The 22,452-nt window shown below is 42.7% G+C and overlaps 1 protein-coding gene across 2 annotated transcripts in view; it reads right to left on the reverse strand.

The window, feature by feature from the left end:
• LOC109869099 (copine-5-like) overlaps nucleotides 1–22,452 on the reverse strand; it is a 173,829-nt gene that overhangs the window by 16,527 nt on the left and 134,850 nt on the right. For both annotated transcript variants that reach the window (XM_031804051.1, XM_031804050.1), the window contains 3 exons: nucleotides 16,048–16,094; nucleotides 15,531–15,712; nucleotides 10,292–10,419 (listed from right to left, as the gene is read on the reverse strand). In XM_031804051.1, coding sequence (XP_031659911.1) covers nucleotides 10,292–10,419; nucleotides 15,531–15,712; nucleotides 16,048–16,094 — 357 coding nt within the window. The remainder of the gene's footprint in view (nucleotides 1–10,291; nucleotides 10,420–15,530; nucleotides 15,713–16,047; nucleotides 16,095–22,452) is intronic.

Consider the following 22,452-nt stretch of genomic DNA (forward strand, 5'->3'; position numbering starts at 1 on the left):
GTGGGGTAAAGATTCAGAATCTCCTCATTGCCCCACATCAAAATGGTTCATACAGTACAGATCTAGGATCTTATTTTGAGCCAGTTTGCTACAGCAATGTGGATAATAATGGAAGGGACATTTTTTTGTAGGGGATGATGCATTTTTCTTAGGAAAATTAAGTCTGAAATTGCAATGTGGAAATTACAAACCTGAGAAGTCTATTTAAACCTCACATACACTGAGTGTTTTTGAAAGTGAATTTGAAGTTCTCCTGCAACAGGGTGATCAAATTAAGATCCTATATCTGTATGTGTATATCACACTATGTTGAGGTAAACATCGGAGTATAATGCTTGTTTTGATGTCAACCCCATCGCCACCAATTGTTAAAAATGTCTTCAAGTTCCACCACCGATTTCTATATGGCTAGCTATGCTACCAGCTTATACGAATGGGAGTTAGCATTTAGCAGACATTTTTTTTCTAACCCTAAAAGACTAGGACTACTTGTAAATATTATGCAGTGAAAACAGCCAAATATATCCAAATCGGATTTTAGGAACCAGATTGTGGGCCTGTTAGAACACAAAAATCATCACGAATTTGACAAATGTCCACTTTGTAAGATCTGATAATTTCTAATGTGCGCCATTGACAGCATCCTTGTTCTTTCCCCTCACAGTCTGCTTTCCAATGATCTCCTCACCGCATGTATGAATCGAGCCCTAAAAGCTGATCTCTAACTCTGACCTGTCAAAGGCACACACACACACACACACACACACACACACACACACACACACACACACACACACACACACACACGCACGCACGCACACACGCACACACACACACACACACACACACACACACACACACACACACACACACACACACACACACACACACACACACACACACTCTCAAACACACACACACACACACACACACACACACACACACACACACACACACACACACTCTCAAACACACACACACACTCTCAAACACACACACACACACACACACACACACACACACACACACACACACACACACACACACACACACACACTGTGACTTCTAAATCTCTGAGGCCCAGTGCTTGTGATGAGCCACATCATAGACTCAGCAGTGTTCTGTATGTAAGTGACCTAGATTCCATCACCCATCCCTAGCTGTCCATAACATGAAACATTTACTCATGTGTTTAGAATCGCAAACCGCTGTATTTGTTTATTATTTTTAGAGTTATTATTGATTGCCAGGTGGGCTCATGATTTGACCAGGGGTGGTGTATATTAAGCCTCTCAGAGGCTAGGATCAGCTCCCTCCTGTCCAATGTAATCTGATTCATTATGATCTAGGATCAGCTCCCCCATGTCCAATGTAATCTGATTCATTATGATCTAGGATCAGCTCCCTCCTGTCCAATGTAATCTGATTCATTATGATCTAGGATCAGCTCCCTCCTGTCCAATGTAATCTGATTCATTATGATCTAGGATCAGAACCCTCCTGTCTATGTAATCTGATTCATTATGATCTAGGATCAGAACCCTCCTGTCTATGTAATCTGATTCATTATGATCTAGGATCAGAACCCTCCTGTCTATGTAATCTGATTCATTATGATCTAGGATCAGCTCCCTCCTGTCTATGTAATCTGATTCATTATGATCTAGGATCAGCTCCCTCCTGTCTATGTAATCTGATTCATTATGATCTAGGATCAGCTCCCTCCTGACCATGTAATCTGATTCATTATGATCTAGGATCAGAACCCTCCTGTCTATGTAATCTGATTCATTATGATCTAGGATCAGAACCCTCCTGTCTATGTAATCTGATTCATTATGATCTAGGATCAGAACCCTCCTGTCTATGTAATCTGATTCATTATGATCTAGGATCAGCTGCCTCCTGTCCATGTAATCTTATTCCTCATGATCTAAAAGGCAAAACTGATCCTAAATCAGCTCTCCTACTGTACTCTGATCCTGATCTTTTTATTGTGACTAGAGAAGAGGAGACAACAGAGACACATCCAAGCGCTCATTATGCCAAAGCTAAGGACGTTTTGACATTTCAGCCGGACCTCTGGGGGTTGTTGTTGAGCCCTTTCTCCTGCTTTCTAATTTAGCTTGTCAGATGATTGGCTCGCTGGAGTCTGGAGCTGACACTTTAATTAAAGACAAGGAGGGGTTCAGCATCAGAAGGATGGTGTGTCCCCATGTGTGGGTGTGTGTGTGTGTCCATGAGCGTGAGTGTGTGTGTGTGTTTGAGTGAGAGGAGGTCAGACAAACACAGACTTGAGACATTACTGTTGTTATGGAGATTAAAGGGACATCTAGCCTCATCAGGGCCACACATACACACACACACACACACACACACACACACACACACACACACACACACACACACACACACACACACACACACACACACACACACACACACACACACACACACACACACACATTGTACTATCCTTGTGGGGACCAAACAATCGATCCCCATTCAAAATAAAATTTATCTTAACCCTAACCCTAAACCTCTACTGTAACTCAAACTCTAATTCTAACCCGAATTCTACCCCTAAACCAAAAATATTTCCTTGTGGAGACCGGCGAAATGTCCCCACTTGTCTGAATTGTCCTTGTTTTACAATCCTTATGAGGACTTCTGGTCTCCACAAGGAAAGTAGAACCAAACACACAGACACACACACACACACACACACAACAACAACAACAACAACAACGTGGGTCCATGCACTCATAAGTCTGACCTGAGACTTGACCTCCACTTACATCTGTCACCACGGCAACAGTTGATTGTTTATTTCCTCTTCATTAAGTCAAATCAAATCAAATCAAATTTTATTTGTCACATACACATGGTTAGCAGATGTTAATGCGAGTGTGGCTTCTAGTTCTGACAATGCACTAATAACGAACAAGTAATCTAACTAACAATTCCAAAAAACTACTGTCTTATACACAGTGTAAGGGGATAAAGAATATGTACATAAGGATATATGAATGAGTGATGGTACAGAGCAGCATAGGCAAGATACAGTAGATGATATCGAGTACAGTATAACATATGAGATGAGTATGTAAACAAAGTGGCATAGTTAAAGTGGCTAGTGATGCATGTATTACATAAGGATGCAGTCGATGATATAGAGTACAGTATATACGTATGCATATGAGATGAATAATGTAGGGTAAGTAACATTATATAAGGTAGCATTGTTTAAAGTGGCTAGTGATATATTTACATCATTTCCCATCAATTCCCATTATTAAAGTGGCTGGAGTTGAGTCAGTGTCATTGACAGTGTGTTGGCAGCAGCCACTCAATGTTAGTGGTGGCTGTTTAACAGTCTGATGGCCTTGAGATAGAAGCTGTTTTTCAGTCTCTCGGTCCCAGCTTTGATGCACCTGTACTGACCTCGCCTTCTGGATGACAGCGGGGTGATCAGGCAGTGGCTCGGGTGGTTGATGTCCTTGATGATCTTTATGGCCTTCCTGTAGCATCGGGTGGTGTAGGTGTCCTGGAGGGCAGGTAGTTTGCCCCCGGTGATGCGTTGTGCAGACCTCACTACCCTCTGGAGAGCCTTACGGTTGAGGGTGGTGCAGTTGCCATACCAGGCGGTGATACAGCCCGCCAGGATGCTCTCGATTGTGCATCTGTAGAAGTTTGTGAGTGCTTTTGGTGACAAGCCGAATTTCTTCAGCCTCCTGAGGTTGAAGAGGCGCTGCTGCACAACGCACCCATAAAACAACAGTTATTTGCTGGTTTACAGGATCTAATGGCCTGTCTGATTCGTATCCAGTGTGGAGCTGAAGGTTGCCTGAAGGTTTGTTTTCAACTGGCTTTATAACCAAGGTTGAGATAAGGTTGAATGACGATCATCAGCCTTGTGATGTAAAGACAAGTGGCAGATCTGCTTATCCTGTTGTTTGGCCGACTCTTATAACCAGGTCCCAGATCTGTTTGTGCTGTATAGCCGACTCTTATAACCAGGTCCCAGATCTGTTTGTGCTGTATAGCCGACTCTTATAACCAGGTCCCAGATCTGTTTGTGTTGTATAGCCGACTCTTATAACCAGGTCCCAGATCTGTTTGTGCTGTATAGCCGACTCTTATAACCAGGTCCCAGATCTGCTTATCCTGTTGTATAGCCGACTCTTATAACCAGGTCCCAGATCTGTTTGTGTTGTATAGCCGACTCTTATAACCAGGTCCCAGATCTGTTTGTGCTGTTGTATAACCTGTGCTGTTGTATTGACCTTTTATTTCAATCTTTGCAATGTCTCTATGCACACTCATAGGACCCTACACACTCATAGGACCCTACACACTCATAGGACCCTACACACTCATAGGACCCTACACACTCATAGGACCCTACACACTCATAGGACCCTACACACTCATAGGACCCTACACACTCATAGGACCCTACACACTCATAGGACCCTACACACTCATAGGACCCTACACACTCATAGGACCTTACACACTCATAGGGCCCTACACACTCACAGGACCCTACACACTCACAGGACCCTACACACTCACAGGACCCTACACACTCACAGGGCCCTACACACTCACACACACTGTCACTCCAACACACACAGAGACACTCACTCCACCATCTGCTCACTCATACATAATATGCACATGAATTCATACTGACTTTACACACACCCACACTCACTCACATACAAGTTGCTACTACTCTGTTTATCTTATATCCTGTTTCCTAGTCCCCTTTTACCCCTCTACATACAGCATTCGGAAACCTTTCACTTGGACTTTTTTCACATTTTGTTACATTTTGTTATTCAGTCTTTTTCTAAAATGGATTAAATCGTTTTTTTCCCTCATCAACCTACTACACAATACTCCATAATGACATCACAATACTCCATAATGACATCACAATAACCCATAATGACATCACAATACTCCATAATGACAAAGCAAAAACTTTTTCTTAGATTTGATTTATTTTAAATAAATAAACTGTAATATCACATTTACATAAGTTTTGAGACCCTTTACTCAGTACTTTGTTGAAGCACCTTTGGCAGCGATTCCTCTTGGGTATGACGCTACAAGCTTGGCACAGCTGTATTTGGGGAGTTTCTCCCACTCTTCTCTGCAGATCCTCTCAAGCGCTGTCAGGTTGGATGGGGAGTGTTTCTGCACAGCTATTTTCAGGTCTCTCCAGAGAGGATAGATTTAAGATTTAAGGTTTAAGTCAGACCTCTGGTTGGTTCACTCAAGGACATTCAGAGAGTTGTCCCGGAGCCACTCCTGCGTTATCTTGGCAGTGTGCTTAGGGTCGTTGTCCTGATGGAAGGTGAACCATAGCCCCAGTCTGGGGTCCTGTGCGCTCTGGAGCAGGTTTTCATCAAGGATCTCGCTGTACTTTGCTCCATTCATCTTTCCCTCAATTCTGACTAGTCTACCAGTCCCTGTTGCTGAAAAACATCCCCACAGCATGATGCTGCCACCACCATGCTTCACCGTGGGTATGGTGCCAGGTTTCCTCCAGATGTGACGCTTGGCATTCTGGCCAAAGAGTTCAATCTTGGTTTCATCAGACCAGAGAATCTTGCTTCTCGTGGTCTGAGAGTCCTTTAGGTGCCTTTTGGCAAACTCCAAGCAGGCTGTCATGTGCCTTTTACTAAGGAGTGGCTTCTGTCTGGCCACTCGACCAGGCCTGATTGGTGAAGTTCTGCATAGATGGTTGTCTTTCTGGAAGGTTCTCCCATCTCCACAGACGAACACTGGAGCTATGTCAGAGTGACCATCGAATCACCTTCCTGATCAAGGCCCTTCCACCTGATTGCTCAGTTTGGCCGGGCGGCCAGCTCTATGAAGAGTCTAGGTGGTGCCAATATTTTTTCATTTAAGAATAATGGAGGCCACTGTGTTCTTGGGGACCTTCAATGCTGCAGAAATTTGTGCCTTGACACAATCCTGCCTCGGAGCTCTACGGACAATTTCTTCAACCTCATGGCTTGGTTTTTGCTCTGACATGCGTTGTCAACTGTGGGACCTTATATAGACAGGTTTGAGCCTGTCCAAATCATGTCCAAGCAATTGAATTTAACATAAGCGCACTCCAATCAAGTTGTGGAAACATCTTAAGGATGATCAATGGAAGCAGGATGCACATGAGCTCAATTTTGAGTCTCATAGCAAAGGGTCTGAATACTGATGTAAATGTAGAGTCTCATAGCAAAGGGTCTGAATACTGATGTAAATGTAGAGTCTCATAGCAAAGGGTCTGAATACTGATGTAAATGTAGAGTCTCATAGCAAAGGGTCTGAATACTGATGTAAATGTAGAGTCTCATAGCAAAGGGTCTGAATACTGATGTAAATGTAGAGTCTCATAGCAAAGGGTCTGAATACTGATGTAAATGTAGAGTCTCATAGCAAAGGGTCTGAATACTGATGTAAATGTAGAGTCTCATAGCAAAGGGTCTGAATACTGATGTAAATGTAGAGTCTCATAGCAAAGGGTCTGAATACTGATGTAAATGTAGAGTCTCATAGCAAAGGGTCTGAATACTGATGTAAATAAGGTACTTCTGTGTTTTCTTTTGAATAAATCTGCACAAATTTCTAAAAAAACAGTTTCGCTTTGTCGTTATGGGCTATTGGTAGATGGGTAAAAAAACAGTTTCGCTTTGTCGTTATGGGCTATTGGTAGATGGGTAAAAAAACAAAAAACAGACATTGAATATCCCTTTGAGTACCCTTAAAGTATGGGTCGCGGACCTGTTAATGGATAGGTCGCGACATGTCAGAGTAAATTTATAATTATTTTATTAATTACAGGAATTGATTTTGGCCAAATGCAACTGCACTCTCTGTTCAGTGTGCACTCTGCTTAGCAGCGGTGTCTCTGCTCAGTTTGGCAGCTGTGTGAGTGGGTGGAAGATTCCAGTGTGCTTCACGGTTTACCGGATCTTTTTCCGGCAGTTTTCACTCCACGACTCACACGCTTCAGTGCTGTTGTTCAGCAGCAGATGATGCGCTGTCAGCCACTGGCTTGTCATTCCCACTCGTCATCACTCACCGCTGTCATCGAATGGACTCAAGCTAGCAACAAGTTCTGACTGAGCTCAAGTGTCATGAAACGCAAATACAGCGATGAGTTTCTCTCTCTTGGTTTAATACAAATCTTGAGAAATAACGAGGAGTGCCAGCAACGTGTTTTGTGCAGGGAATTGCTTAGTAATGAGTCTCTCAAAACGAACAAATTAAAACTATAGGTCCTGACCAAACATCCACAGCATGACGGTAAACCCATGCAATTATTTCAGAACAGGGCAGAATGCTTCAGGAAACAATGCGTCGACAGTGGAAGAGTCAGTCAGCTAGCAAGTCATTTTTGTCATTTTATAACAGGTGATGGATTATAAACTGAAATAAGGGAATACCATCTCTCATAATAGTAGATGTGAGTTTCTCTTTTAAACAATCCACTTGTACACAGCTATTAGCTAACGCTAGCCAAAGCAAGCTATCTAGCTACTGATAGTGCAACCCTAAGTAACCATACCGATGAAGATGGAGAAAATAAACTGTTGCTGTTAAAATACAATAAATCATTTTGTATCATGAACTGGAATACACTGATTGACGCAAGATGATTTTTGAGACAAACACACTCACTCAGTTCTGGGTTGCTCATCTACAGCAGGAAGCAGTTTCCTGCCGAGCTGAGAAAGCAGTAGTTGTTCTGATCCAGTTTGGCACCACATAAGGTGCCTTGGAATGTATTCAGACCCCTTGACTTTTTACACATTTTGTTACATTACAGCCTTATTCACAAAATTGATTAGATTGTTTTTTCCCCCTCATCAATCTGCACACAATAGCCAATAATGACAAAGCAAAAACAGGTTTAGAATTTTTTGCTAATTTATATATATAAAAACAACTGAAATATCACATTTACATAAGTATTCTGACCCTTTACTCAGTACTTTGTTGAAGCATCTTTTGGAGGGATTTACAGCCTTGAGTCTTCTTGGGTACGATGCTACAAGCTCGGCACACCTGTATTTGGGGAGTTTCTCCTATTCTCTGCAAATCCTCTTAAGCTCTGTGGTATTGTGTGTAGATTGCTGAGGATTTTTATTTACTTAATCCATTTTAAAATGAGTCTGTTTCGTAACAAAATATGGAAATAGTCAAGGGGTCTGAGTGCCTTATCCAGTGCCTTTTCCGTAAGGCACTGTACCTATGGCAGTCAGGGTTCTCAACAATAGCATGCTTTAGAAACAAGTAAAGAAACTGACTCAATGCTGAGCATCACCTCAGTGTTGCACTGTCACTAACTGAGCCCTGAATAGACCTGCTTGTTGAAAAACCAGTCACACACCTCTCATTAGGACTGTGTGTGTGTTTTCTGGTCTACATCTGTGTGATGTGATCAATCAGTTCAGAATTTTAATTATTTATTGTATTTTAACAGCAACCGTTCCAACCTAAGAGTGTTAGGTTTCGTCAAAGAATCCTCCATTTGCAGCAATTACAACCTTGCAGACCTTTGGCATTCTAGTTGTCAATTTGTTGAGGTAATCTGAAGAGATTACACCCTATGTTTCCTGATGCACCTGCCACAAATTGGATTGGCTTGATGGGCACTTATTACGTACCATACGGTCAAGCTGCTCCCACAACAGCTCAATAGTGTTGAGATCCGGTGACTGTGCTGGCCACTCCATTATAGACAGAATACCAGCTGACTGCTTCTTCCCTAAATAGTTATTGCATAGTTTGTAGCTGTGCTTTGGGTTATTGTCGTGTTGCAGGAGGAAATTGGCTCCAATTAACCGCCATCCACAGGGTATGGCATGGGGTTGCAAAATGGAGTGATAGAAGGAAGGCTATCACTCCATTTTGCCACGCCATACCCTGTGGTATCCCTTTTACCCTGTACAAATCTCCCACTTTATCAACACCAAAGCCCCCCCAGACCATCACATTGCCCCCACCATGCTTGACAGAATGTTCTTCTTGGTGATCCGAACAACTCAAACTTAGATTAGTCTGTCCATAACACTTTTGCTTTCCTTTTAAAAACAAGGACATTTCTAATTGACACGCTATATATATATATATATATATAGGTATTTCATTTAATTGTTGTTTGTCTATGTTGCATTTGTTAATTGGCATATGTACAATGAAATGTACCAATATCTATGTTTAGTCGCATGTTTTCGTAAGTTTAGGTCCCAGGAAAAGACAGAATTTCTAAATTGGGTCCCAGGCTGAAAAGGTTTAAGAAGCCCGGCTTTTGAGCATGGTGAAGTTATTAATTACACTTTGGATGGTGTATCAATACACCCAGTCACTACAAAGATACATGTGTCCTTTCTAACTCAGTTGCCGGAGAGGAAGGAAACCGCTCAGGGAATTCACCATGAAGGGAAAGGGTGACTCTAAAACAGTTACAGAGTGGTGGCTGCAGCATGTTATAGGTATGCATGTCATTGGCAAGAACTGGGTCGTTTCTTTGTTGTTGATGAAAATAAAGTGGATAGAGTTAATTACAGGCAAAATCCTAGAGGAAAACCTGGTTCAGTCTGCTTCCAATAGACACTGGGAGACAAATGCTCCTTTCAGCAGGACAATAACCTACAACACAAGGCCAAATATACACTGGAGCTGCTTACCAAAACAACATTGAATGTTCCTGAGTGGCCTAGATACAGTTTTGACTTAAATCGGCTTGAAAATCTATTGAAAGACTTGAAAATGGCTGTCTAGCAATGAACAATCACCAACTTGACAGAGCTTGAGGAATTAAGACAATAATAATGTGCAAGTATTGTACAATCCAGGTGTGCAAAGAGATTTAACCAGAATGAATCACAGCTGTAATCGCTGCCAAAGATGATTCTAACATGTACTGGCTCAGGGGTGTGAATACTTATGTAAATGTGATATTTCTGTATTTCATTTTCAATACATTTACAATTGAAACATATTTTTTCTCACTTTGTTATTAGGGGTTATTGTGTGACGATGGTTGAGAAAAATAAAACAATTTAATCCATTTTTAATTCAGGCTGTAACACAATAAAATGTGGAATAAGTTTATGAATACTTTCTGAAGGCATTGTATTTATTTTCCAAGCTAAAGCACATACAGCAGCTTAGGACCAAAGAGTTGGTCCTTTATCTCAGTATTATTTTAAACACCAGCAACGGTATCCTCTAGATTAGTATTAGCATACTTCCATCAATGACTCACTTTGCCACGTGGTTGACAACCGGAGCGAAGTTGGTTGGTCCGTAGAGTTGTACAGTCTTTAGACTCTGATGGTATGCTTCTAGAATCCCCTCCATTCCGTTGCAGTAGGGGTTCTCTATGTTGCCATTCTGTGAAGGAGAAAATACAAACATGATACCTGAATTAGTTAATCAGGTATATACCTTTTTGAATGGTTCATTTCTGAAATATAATCAGGATAATATAGTGAGGGAATCGACGATGTGAGTGTAAAGGAGTACGCATATATCGGTTTATTTTGCTCCTAGCAGAACATCTGTGCTTGCATACTCCCTAAAGACCTCACTTGTAAAACGAGAAAAAAGTGGCAATATTACTGCTGTTTGTCCCTCTTAAGCCACCGTAGCAACAACATTGCCAGTAACACTTCCTCAAAATAGTCTGAATTAATCTAAGATACATCAAGATATCTGTAAATAATTTTGACGTTTTTACTCAGGAGGTTTAAGTGGCACAATTTTACATATAACTAAGATGCTCGGGCTTTAAAAAAAAGTTGTCATTGTGCGCTGATGATTCATGTTTTCTTTTAAATCCACAATTAGAATCCCTCAACAGCCTCATAGAGGATCTAGATAATTTTTCTAACCTCTCCGGATTAAAACCAAATTATGATACTATTGTACTATTTTACATATTGGATCACTAAAAAATTAAAAAATTGACATTACCGTGTAGTTTACCAATAAAATGGTCTGACATACTCGGTATTCATATCCCGAAAGAAAGAAATGATCTCACTCCAATACATTTTAATAGAAACTTAGCAAAAATACATAAGATATTGCTACCATGGAAAGGAACCTTCCTATTTGTGGAAAACCCCCCCTGATTAACTCTTTAGTCATATAACAGTTGACCTATTTGCTAATGGTTTGGCCTACACCTAGCAACCAGTTTAAAAAAAATTATATGAGCAAAAAATATTACATTTTATTTGGAATGGCAAGCCAGACAAAATTAAAAGGGCCTATTTATATAATGAATAAGGGGGAAAAGGAAGGAACTTGTCTGTCGGCCCTGAATTAAAGACCAAAACCGGTTTAAAAAAATTGTGATTAACAAAAATATATACCGTTTCATTTAATTAAGGACAGATTGTAAAATAGTTGGGAAGAGATTTTTGATGTACCGACTCCATGGCACATGGTTTATGAATTGACACGCAAAACAACATCGGATTCAAAACTTTGAATTTTTCAATTTAAATTATCATACAAAATTCTTGCAACCAAAAGAATGTTATAGATATGGGGGGGGACACAACCTTCACAGCTCTGCAGATTCCGCTGCCAGGAAGCAGAGTCATTAGATCATTTATTTTGAATTACAAAATTTACCTGGAGCTAACGCTGCAGATTGCAATACTGGGGGATTTGAAAAATCATTGTCAATCGATCAATAATATAATAATACTTTTAGCTAAAATATTTATAATTAACTTACAATCTGTAGAACCTACGAGAATAGAAAGGTTCAGAACATTTGTGAAGCATCACAGCAAAGTTTAAAAATATATTGCAAATAAAATCCAATATGGATGAGGTTAAGAGGTAGATGGGAGGGGTTGAATGGAGCTGAAGGGTGGGACGTAAAAAAAGCTATACAACCAGACCAAATGTACTCACACTGAGTTTTGTTCCATGATTGGTTAAGAGATATACGTAAAACATGACATACACACACACAATCAAATTGTTCAAATCAATAATTTAAGTTGATAACAAAATGTAAAATATAGTTTGTCTGTAAAATGTATTTAGGTTCAGCACTTTTGTGAAATAGCACAGTTAAAAATATATAGCAAATAGAAATCAAACGGTGCGGTGGATACCCTGCTGATGGGCTGCTCACCACCATCCGCATTAACTGGCTGATTTAAGCCTAATTGATTTAAGAATCCTTAAGGCTTACAGAAGCCCATTTGCACTATAAAATATTTAAATTAAACCTGTGTTTTAATTTATGCATGCTCATATCTGTCACGCCCTGACCTTAGAGATCCTTTTATTTCTCTATTTGGTTAGGTCAGGGTGTGTTTAGGGTGGGCATTCTAGGTTTAATTTCTATGTTGGCCTGGTATGGTTCCCAATCAGAGGCAGCTGTCCATTGGGGATCATATTTAGGCAGCCTTTTCCCACTGAGTTTTTGTGGGATCTTGTTTTTGTGTGGTGCCTGTGAGCACTCCATTACTTCATGTTTCGTTTGTTTCTGTATTGTTTTGATGAGTTTCAATAATTAACTCTACGCACGCTGCGCCTTGGTCCATTTATTCTTCCAACGATTGTGACAGAAGATCCCACCTCCCACGGACCAAGCAGCGTGCCCAGGAGGAGCAGACATCCTGGATGTGGAAGGATATATTGGACGGGAAGGGATCCTGGACGTGGGAGGATATATTGGACGGGAAGGGATCCTGGACGTGGGAGGATATATTGGACAGGAAGGGATCCTGGACGTGGGAGGATATATTGGACGGGAAGGGATCCTGGACGAGGGAGGATATATTGGACGGGAAGGGATCCTGGACGTGGGAGGATATATTGGACGGGAAGGGATCCTGGACGTGGGAGGATATATTGGATGGGAAGGGATCCTGGACGTGGGAGGATATATTGGACGGGAAGGGATCCTGGACGTGGGAGAATATATTGGACGGGAAGGGATCCTGGACGTGGGAGGATATATTAGACGGGAAGGGATCCTGGACGTGGGAGGATATATTGGACGGGAAGGGATCCTGGACGTGGGAGGATATATTGGACGGGAAGGGATCCTGGACGTGGGAGGATATATTGGACGGGAAGGGATCCTGGACGTGGGAGGATATATTGGACGGGAAGGGATCCTGGACGTGGGAGGATATATTGGACAGGAAGGGATCCTGGACGTGGGAGGATATATTGGACAGGAAGGGATCCTGGACGTGGGAGGATATATTGGATGGGAAGGGATCCTGGACGTGGGAGGATATATTGGACGGGAAGGGACCCGGGACGTAGGAGGATATATTGGACGGGAAGGGATCCTGGACGTGGGAGGAAATCCTGGCTGGAAAGGATCGCCTTCCATGGGAGCAGACGGAGGCAGCGAGGGAGCAACAACGACGACACCGGGGTTCGCGGCCACAACGGAAGCCCGAGAGGCAGCCTCAAATTGTTTTGGGGGGGGAGCACACGGGGTGGTTGGCAGAGCCAAGGTGGGAACCAGAACCAACTCCCTGTACTCACCGTGTGGAGTTGGTCACCGTTCAGGTGCCATGTTTTCCGGGTCTATGCACTGTGTCCCCAGTGTGCTTTCACAGCCCAGTGCATCCTGTGCCAGCTCCCCGCACTTGTCGTGCGAAGGTGGTCTCCCCAGCGGTGCAGCAGTCTAAGGCAATGCATCTCACTTCTAGAGGTGTCACTACAGACCCTGGTTCGATTCCAGGCTGTATCACAACAGGCTGTGATTGGGAGTCCCATAGGGAGGTGCACAATTGGCCCAGCATCGTCCGGGTTAGGGTTTGGCCGGGGTAGGCCGTCATTCTAAAGAAGAATTTGTTCTTAACTGACTTGCCTAGTTAAAGGTTCAATTAAATGTCTATTTACCCCTGCAAACTGATGCTAGCACTAAGGCCGCACTCAACGAGCTGTATAAGGCCACAAGCAAACAACACATTTGCTCATCCAGAGGCGGAGCTCCTAGTGAGTGGCGAGGGACTTTAATGCAGGGAAACTGAAATCCGTTTGATCCTATTTCTACCAGCATGTTACATGTGCAACCAGAGGGAAATAAACTCTAGACCACCTTTACTCCACACAAAGATACGCGCACAAAGCTTTTCCTCGCTCTACATTTGGCAAATATGACCATACCTCCTCCTAATTCCTGCATACAATAAAAAACTAAAGCGCGAAGTACCAGTGACTCGCTCAATACGAAAGTGATCAGATGACGCAGATGCTAAGCTACAGGACTGTTTTGCTAGCAGATACCGGAATATGTAGGATTCTTGCGATGGCACTGAGTAGTACACCACATCAGTCACTGGCTTCATCAATAAGTGCATCAATGACGTCATCCCCACAGTGACCATATGTACATATCCCAACCAGAAGCCATGGATCACAGGCAACATCCACACTGTACTAAAGGGTAGAGCTCCCACTTTCAAAGAATGGGACTTTAACCTGGACACTTATAAGAAATCCCGCTATGCCCTCAGACAAACCATCAAACAGGCAAAGTGTCAATAAAGGACTAAGATTGAATCGTACTACACCAGTTCCGACACTCGTCGGATGTGGCAGGGCATGCAAACTATTACGGACTACAAAGGGAAGCAAAGCTGTGAGCTGCCCAGTGACACGAGCCTTCCAGATGAGCTAAATTACTTTGATGCTCACTTCGAGGCAAGCAAAACTGAAGCATGCATGAGAGCACCAGCTGTTCACGATGTGAGCAAGACCTTTAAACAGGTTAACATTCAAAAGACCGCAGGGCCAGACGGGTTACCAGGACATGTACTCAGAGCATGCGCAGACCAACTGGCAAGTGTCTTCACTGATATGTTCAACCTCTCCCTGAACAAGTCTGTAATACCTACATGTTTCAAGCAGACCACCATAGTTCCTGCCTAAATGACTACAAATACATAGTACTCACATCTTTAGCCATGAAGTTCTTTGAAAGGTTGGTCATCAACACCATTATCCCAGAAACCCTAGACGCTCACCAATTTGAATTCCACCCCAACAGATCCACATCCACACAATCTCTATTGCACTCCACACTGACCTTTTCCACCTGGACAAAAGGAACACCTATGTGAGAATGCTATTCATTGACTACAGCTCAGCATTCAACACCATAGTTCCCTCAAAGCTCATCATAAAGCTAAGGACCCTGGGACTAAACACCTCGCTCTGCAAGGTGGATCAGCGTGGCAGATGTGTTGTTACCTACCCTTACCACCTGGGGGAGGCCTGTCAGGAAGTCCAGGTTCCAGTTGCAGAGGGAGGTGTTTAGTCCCAGGGTCTTTAGCTTAAGTGATGAGCTTTGCTCTGAGTACATGTCCTGGTAACCCAACTCATTGGACATCAGATAACACCCAGCTGTGTCCGTTGTGTGTGTGCGCGCATGTGTGTGTGTGGGGGCTGGGGGGGGGGGGGGGGTGGAATGTGTGTGCAGTCGTATGATGATGATGATAGATAGTTACCAAGGGGAACTCATGGGAGACTTGTCCATCAGGGGGCAGCTTGGCTCCGAACCCCAGAGCAGGGAACATCTTATCACTGTCATAGTCCTGAATGATCTCTCCTACAGCCTTCAGGGCCATGGCGTATGCATTCATCTGGTACGGGTTCATGTAGTGTAGAGAGGTGGACTGGGATGGGTTACCTAGGGAGGGTCAGAGGTTATAGGTGAGTGATGCAGCATACTGGACTGAAGACTCTCACAGTGAGACATCCAAGACCAGCAACATGGAAACTCAGTCTTAATTCAGTAAAGCTAACACAGTCAGTAAAGCTAACACAGTCAGTAAAGCTAACACAGTCAGTAAAGCTAACACAGTAATGGTATTGTAGTGTGATTTTCAATAGCTTTGTAAATGGGATGGCATTAGGATTGCATGTTTCATTATAGACTTTGTGTTTGGTGAAACCACAACGTTACCCAGTCTTTTGTCATAAATTGGTAAGAGCAGACTGTAGTAGAAAGGTACCAGCCCTCACCATTGGATGCAGTGAAATCAATGGCCACCGTGAAGTGAATCTGGGTTCTGGAAGAAAAAAAAAGAGAGAAGAAGATTGATATTAGAGAACTGATGTCTGCTGGTGTTTCATTTTATAATTATGTTGAGCTAGTGTTGCCCACCTTGACTAGCTAAACAACCACTCTGTCTCCCCACTCTAGGTGTTTCTCAATATGCATACAACCGTGCTTCAAACTCTTATACTCCGACGATGTTCACTTGAGTACATTCTTGTGAGGACAAGAGTGTGTGGACAATGTACAAAACATTCCATTTGAGAAGCACTCACACTCCCCCTTATGCTGCTCCTGCTCACTGAGCCTTCTTCCAGCCAGGACAATGGCAATAATAGAGACCAAAACAACATATACACAAAGGAAAACGTTTTACTTTATATCTATCAGCTAGCTATATGTGAATTGTAATAATGTAGCTAACCACATTGTTTAACAGGCAAAAATCTCTTAAATTGAATATTATGAAAGATAGATGTGAATTCTTTGTGGGTAATTGGCTAGCTAGCAGTGCTCCGTAGTGGCGCCGCTGTCTAAGGAACTGCATCGCAGCTGCACTTGTGGGCAGTGTGCACATAGCCTGTCTTCTATTGAGAGCCAGGTCTGCCTACGGCAGCCTTTCTCAATAGCAAGGCTATGCTCACTGAGTCTGTACATAGTCAAAGCTTTCTTTAAGTTTGGGTCAGTGACAGTGGGCAGGTATTCTGTCACTGTGTACTCCCTGTTTAGGGCCAAATAGCTTTCTAGTTTGCTCTGTTTTTTGTTGTTGATTCTTTCCAATGTGTCAAGTAATTATCTTTTTGTTTTCTCATGATTTGGTTGGGTCTAATTGTGTTGCTGTCCTTGGGCTCTGTGGGGTCTGTTATTGTTTGTGAACAGAGCCCCAGGACCAGCTTGCTTAGGGGACTCTTCTTCAGGTTCATCTCTCTGTAGGTGATGGCTTTGCTATGGAAGGTTTGGGAATCACTTCCTTTTAGGTGTTTTTTGAATTTAACAGCTCTTTTCTGGATTTGGATAATTAGCAGGTGTGTTAGCAGGTGTGTCGACCTAATTCTGCTCTGCAAGCATTATTTGTTTTTTTACTTTGTACACTGATAATATTTCTGCAGAATTCTTCATGCAGAGTCTCCATTTGGGATTTGTCCCATTTTGGGACATTGTTTTCACTGTGGAAATGTATGAGCCTACTATTAATGATTAATGTAGAGGATTTTCCCATGGTTGCTGTTGACGCATATCGTTTATTTTTCTCTACTTTTGTGGATTGGGGTGATCAGTTCTTAGTTCCAAGTATTGGGGAAGATTTCTCTCTCTCTCAATCTCTCTCTGTTCTACTTCTCTCTCTCATTTTCCCTCCCAACCTCACTCTATCTCACTGTTCCACCTCTCTTCTTCTATTCACCTCTGTTACACCTCTCTCTCCCTCCCCCTCTCTCTTCCCTCTCTCTCTCTGCCTGTCCTCTCTCTGCTCTCTCTCTCTCCTTCCTCCTCTCTCTCTGTCTCTCTCCACATCTCTGTTCTACCTTTCTCATGCTCTCTTTGTTCCTCTCTCTCCCTGCTGTTCTCTCCATCTCTCCCCCCCCTCTCTCTCCCTCGTCCCCTCTTTCTCTCTGCCTGTCCTCTCTCTGCCTGTCCTCTCTCTTTCTCTCTCTCCTTCCTCCTCTCTCTCTGTCTCTCTCTCCACATCTCTGTTCTACCTTTTTCTCGCTCTCTTTGTTTCTCTCTCTCCCTGCTGTTCTCTCCATCTCTCACTCTCTCTTATATGACAGCTCTTTCTCCTACAAAGTTACTGTTATGTCCCGTTGGATCGGCTTAAATACATAATCCTCCCCATCTGTCCGGGAGACCACCACAATTACCCAGAAGCCATCACTTCGCTCTCTGCCCCAGCTCTCACCTGGGAGAGGAGCACAGACCAAACCGACCAAACCGACCAAACCTCCTTTCCTGCTCAAGCGAGGAGACTTCTCAAAAATTAAGGTAGATGTTTTATTTCCCCGTCTCCCCCCCCCCGTCTCCCCCCCCCGTCTCCCCCCCCTCGTCTCCCAGCAGTGTAGGATAAATGAATTCACATTCACAGCAGCAGCCGGTCTGGTTTCCAAGCCCAGTTAGGCAGCAAGGCAGTCATGTTCAACCCCGTCTGAGGCCCACTACTGTGGAATATTAACATCATCCATTTTCAATTCAGTCCTGTGCTAGTCATCTCTGTCCCCATTGTATTTTTCCCACAGTGAATAATCATGCATGACCATGTAGGCTGTCAGCAATATGCAAACAGCATCACAAACATCTAGGAAAACATAGAAAACAAATTCCCCAAATGGTTTATTATAACCTGGGGAGGCAGGGTAGCCTAGTGGTTAGCGTGTTGGACTAGTAATCAAAAGGTTGCAAGTTCATATCCCTGAGCTGACAAGGTACAAATCTGTTATTCTGCCCCTGAACAGGCAGTTAACCCACTGTTCCTAGGCTGTCATTGAAAATAAGAATTTGTTCTCAACTGGCTTGCCTAGTTAAATAAGTAAGCCAAGGGAGGTGAAAGCACTCATGATTTGACAAGAAAGTAAGTGTCCATAATGAGAGACAAGGGATTAGTGCTACATAACATTGTATTGAAGCTACACTGACAAAAACCTAACAAGTGTGCAGAATTTGATTTAATAATTTCAGTATCTCACTACTGTACGTATATCATTATTATCTCAATTCAGCAGTGCTATACGTAACTCTGTCTGTATATTATGTATTCTGGTTAATACACTTGGATTCCTTTCGCATAAAGTATGCCTATCTGTAAACAGCATCACACACACTAAACAAAGCACTAACTCATATATTATTCATGAGAAATGCAAAGGATGACAACCAAGGACCTTGAAACAAAGGAAAATAACTGAAAATCGAGGGAAAACGACTCCATCTAAATTTCCAAATTCATTCCCTAAGGGGTTAAACTTTAGCTACTGTAGTTTGTGCCTCTTCAATGGTGATCAACAGTGATTGGCTCTCCGCATATAGCCTGGTAAACCAGATTGAACGATGTGCTTACCATTGTTAGTACTGTGCAGTTTGATCTAATCAGGCTACTCCTCTGATTTCCACCCGAGAGGAAGTAGCTGTCCCTAGTGCTTAGTCCCTAGTTCCTAGACCCTAGTCCGTAGACCCTAACCCCTAGTCCCTAGTCCATAGATCCTAGACCCTAGTTCCTAGACCCTAGTTCCTAGACCATAGTCCCTAGTCCATAGACCCTAGTCCCTAGTTCCTAGACCAAGGGTGGGGCAAAGTATGGCCCACCGGGCACTTCAATCCAGCCAGAGAGACATTTTCAAAATGTATTAAATATTATAATATTTTAGTTACAATTTTTGGCCTAAAATTACTCATTCCATAATATACAAACAGTCTCCGATAGATAGCTCTGTGGCCTGGCAGCAGGCTCTGTATTTGGGCCTACAGTCAGATTCAGAATGTGTTCAGTCATCATAGCCACTTCATTGCTTGATAACTTTTGACGTGCAAAACGAGTGCTGCGAAAATTTGAAAAGTGGACTCTGAATGTCGTGTGTTTACTAATATTGGACATAAGGCGATATGTCTGATATGCCAAGAAAGTGTTGCCGTTTTTAAGGAATACAATCTCAATTGTCATTTTTCAAGCAAACATGCTAACTACGCTAGCAATCTGTCCTCTCAGGAAAAGGCAAGGAAGGCCTCAAAACCAACAAAATAAATTGACTAAACGGTGCTCTACTCAAGACTCTGTAACTAAGGCAAGCTATGTAGTGGCACACCAAATGGTAAAATAGCATAGCTAGCATACGGGCAAGGGGGCTTAACCATTGTCAGTTCATTCAGCTGTTCAATGGACTTGTTATACCATTCAAATGTGTGTTGGCTAAGCCTGGGGAAAGTATTTTGCCGTGTGTGGGAACAGAGGGGAGATAGGTATGTTCGTTGATACGGTTCGTAAAGCTGACGACTTCTCTGAGTTGAAAGACAGACTGGCTGGGCGACTTTACTTTCGGTGTGGACATATTGGTGCATCTGAATGATCTGAATGTGAAACTGCAGGGAAATTGTGTTTTTGTGCATTGAACTGTATTCCAGCGTGATAAGCATTCAAGACCAAACTTATATTGTTCTCCAGACAAATGAGCAGCCGGTCTCTTGCTCATTTTCCAACACTGGGCCTCACTGAACTCGCCCACATCGCAGTGAGACAAACAGTAGCACTTTGATGGATCTGAATGTTTTCCCGCCTCTTCTCAGACTTCACCCAGATTGAGACTGAGCTGGAGTTTGTATCACGGCCCCCTTGTCTTTCGACAGTGAGAAAGCACCACCAGTCACACAATTGGCGCTCATCGACATCCAACGTGACAGTGCTTTGAAGGAGGAGTACCAAACGGCAACAATAGACCAGTTCTACGGCTCCCTGAATGAAACAAAGTTTCCAAATATTAAAAAGCCTAAAGGATGCTTGTTTTATTCGGGTCCACATACTGTATGTGAACAAACGTTCTCAGTCATGAATTACCACAAATGCCGTCCAAACGAGTGCTGCGAAAATGAGAAAAGTGGACTCTGAATGTCGTGTGTTTACTAATATTGGACATAAGGCGATATGTCTGATATGCCAAGAAAGTGTTGCCGTTTTTAAGGAATACAATCTCAATTGTCATTTTTCAAGCAAACATGCTAACTACGCTAGCAATCTGTCCTCTCAGGAAAAGGAGAAGGAAGGCCTCAAAACCAACAAAATAAGTTGACTAAACGGCTGTTCTGAGAATCTCTACATCAAAGATGACACCAGACTTTGATGCTCTTGCCAAGAGAGGTGACCAGACCCATTGTTCACATTAAGACTCAAACAACCATGACTGTGGTAGGCAAGGATTATGCTTTTTCATGGTGATGGTTGTGCAGTGAGAATTATCCAGCGATGCACTTGGATACAGGTCATTTGTCCCCATACATCTGACAATGAACACTTTTTCAGTCAGATTTGGGCTGAGGTGATAACTGTAAATTGATTTATTTTACCTTTATTTAACTAGGCAAGTCAGTTAAGAACAAATTCTTATTTTCAATGACAGCCTAGGACCAGTGGGTTAACTGCCTGTTCAGGGGCAGAACAACAGATTTGTATCTTGTCAGCTCAGGGATTATGAACTTGCAAACTTCCAGTTACTAGCCCAACGCTCTAACCACTAGGCTACCCTGCCGCCCCGGCTCACAATGGTGATGAGAATTGTTCCTTAATATGCTTTCAAAAACAGACCATTCCAAATGAAACGGATTCTCTTACCATATGTTTCACTCAAATTTAAGAAAAGTTATTTTTTACACATCTGCTGTTACATTTTGCATGTCTCCAGTCATATAAAATATATATATTTTTAAGTTTTCATATTGTGAATGTGAGTTTGATTGTACTTTACAGCAGTAGAGATGCAGGATCTGTGTTTTTGACTGTGTCTGTGATGTTAGAACTTGTATACATTTGTGATCATTTTGTGAAAAATGTGTTCACGAAAAACAAGGGCAGAGATGGTACAAAGGTAGAATTGTTCTGCAAGCATATGTACACCTACAATACACTAGTAGTTGCGTGTCAATGTTAAAATGAATAAAAGCTTCACGTTTTGTCACACATTTGGTATATGGCCCTTCACTTGGTTGCAAAAACTCAATGTGGCCCTTGAGCCAAAAGGTTTGCCCACCCCTGCCCTAGTCCCTAGACCCTAATCCCTAGACCCTCATCCCTAGTCCCTATACCCTAGTCCCTCATCCCTAGTCTCTAGACCCTAGACTGTAGACCCTAGTCCCTAGACCCTAATCCCTAGACCCTCATCCCTAGTCCCTATACCCTAGTCCCTCATCCCTAGTCTTTAGACCCTAGACTGTAGACCCTAGTCCCTAGCTCATGAATCTTTATTAAGTTAGTTAGAGCTCTGGCTGTTCAGCTGACAGATGGCAATGCCTTCCCATGATAATACTACCCCATGGATCTCAGTTGATTCCCTAAATTAGCTCAGACATACGGATGTCTTTCACAGAAAAAGCAAGGTGGACGCGTGAGTTGAATTCACTAGGCTAGGGCCTCATTCAACCCATTAGTAAAGTATAGGCTATCCCCTGACTTGCCTGTTGTAATTTCCTACAGACTCCTTCCTCACAGATTGGTTATACTGTTTGTATGTTTAGATTTGTCTTTTTCTCTCGACCTCCCTCTTTCAGCCATTTCCTTTTCACTATCTATTGTTTTCATCTTCAAATATAAGTGCTGCTGTTGTTTCCCAAAAGTTTATTGGTATACCAATGCCCTGGACTAGAGTAAACCCCAGCAATCTCACACACTTTTCATAGAA

The sequence above is a fragment of the Oncorhynchus kisutch genome, linkage group LG24, assembly GCF_002021735.2.
Source record: "Oncorhynchus kisutch isolate 150728-3 linkage group LG24, Okis_V2, whole genome shotgun sequence".
Classification (NCBI taxonomy): Eukaryota; Metazoa; Chordata; class Actinopteri; order Salmoniformes; family Salmonidae; genus Oncorhynchus; species Oncorhynchus kisutch.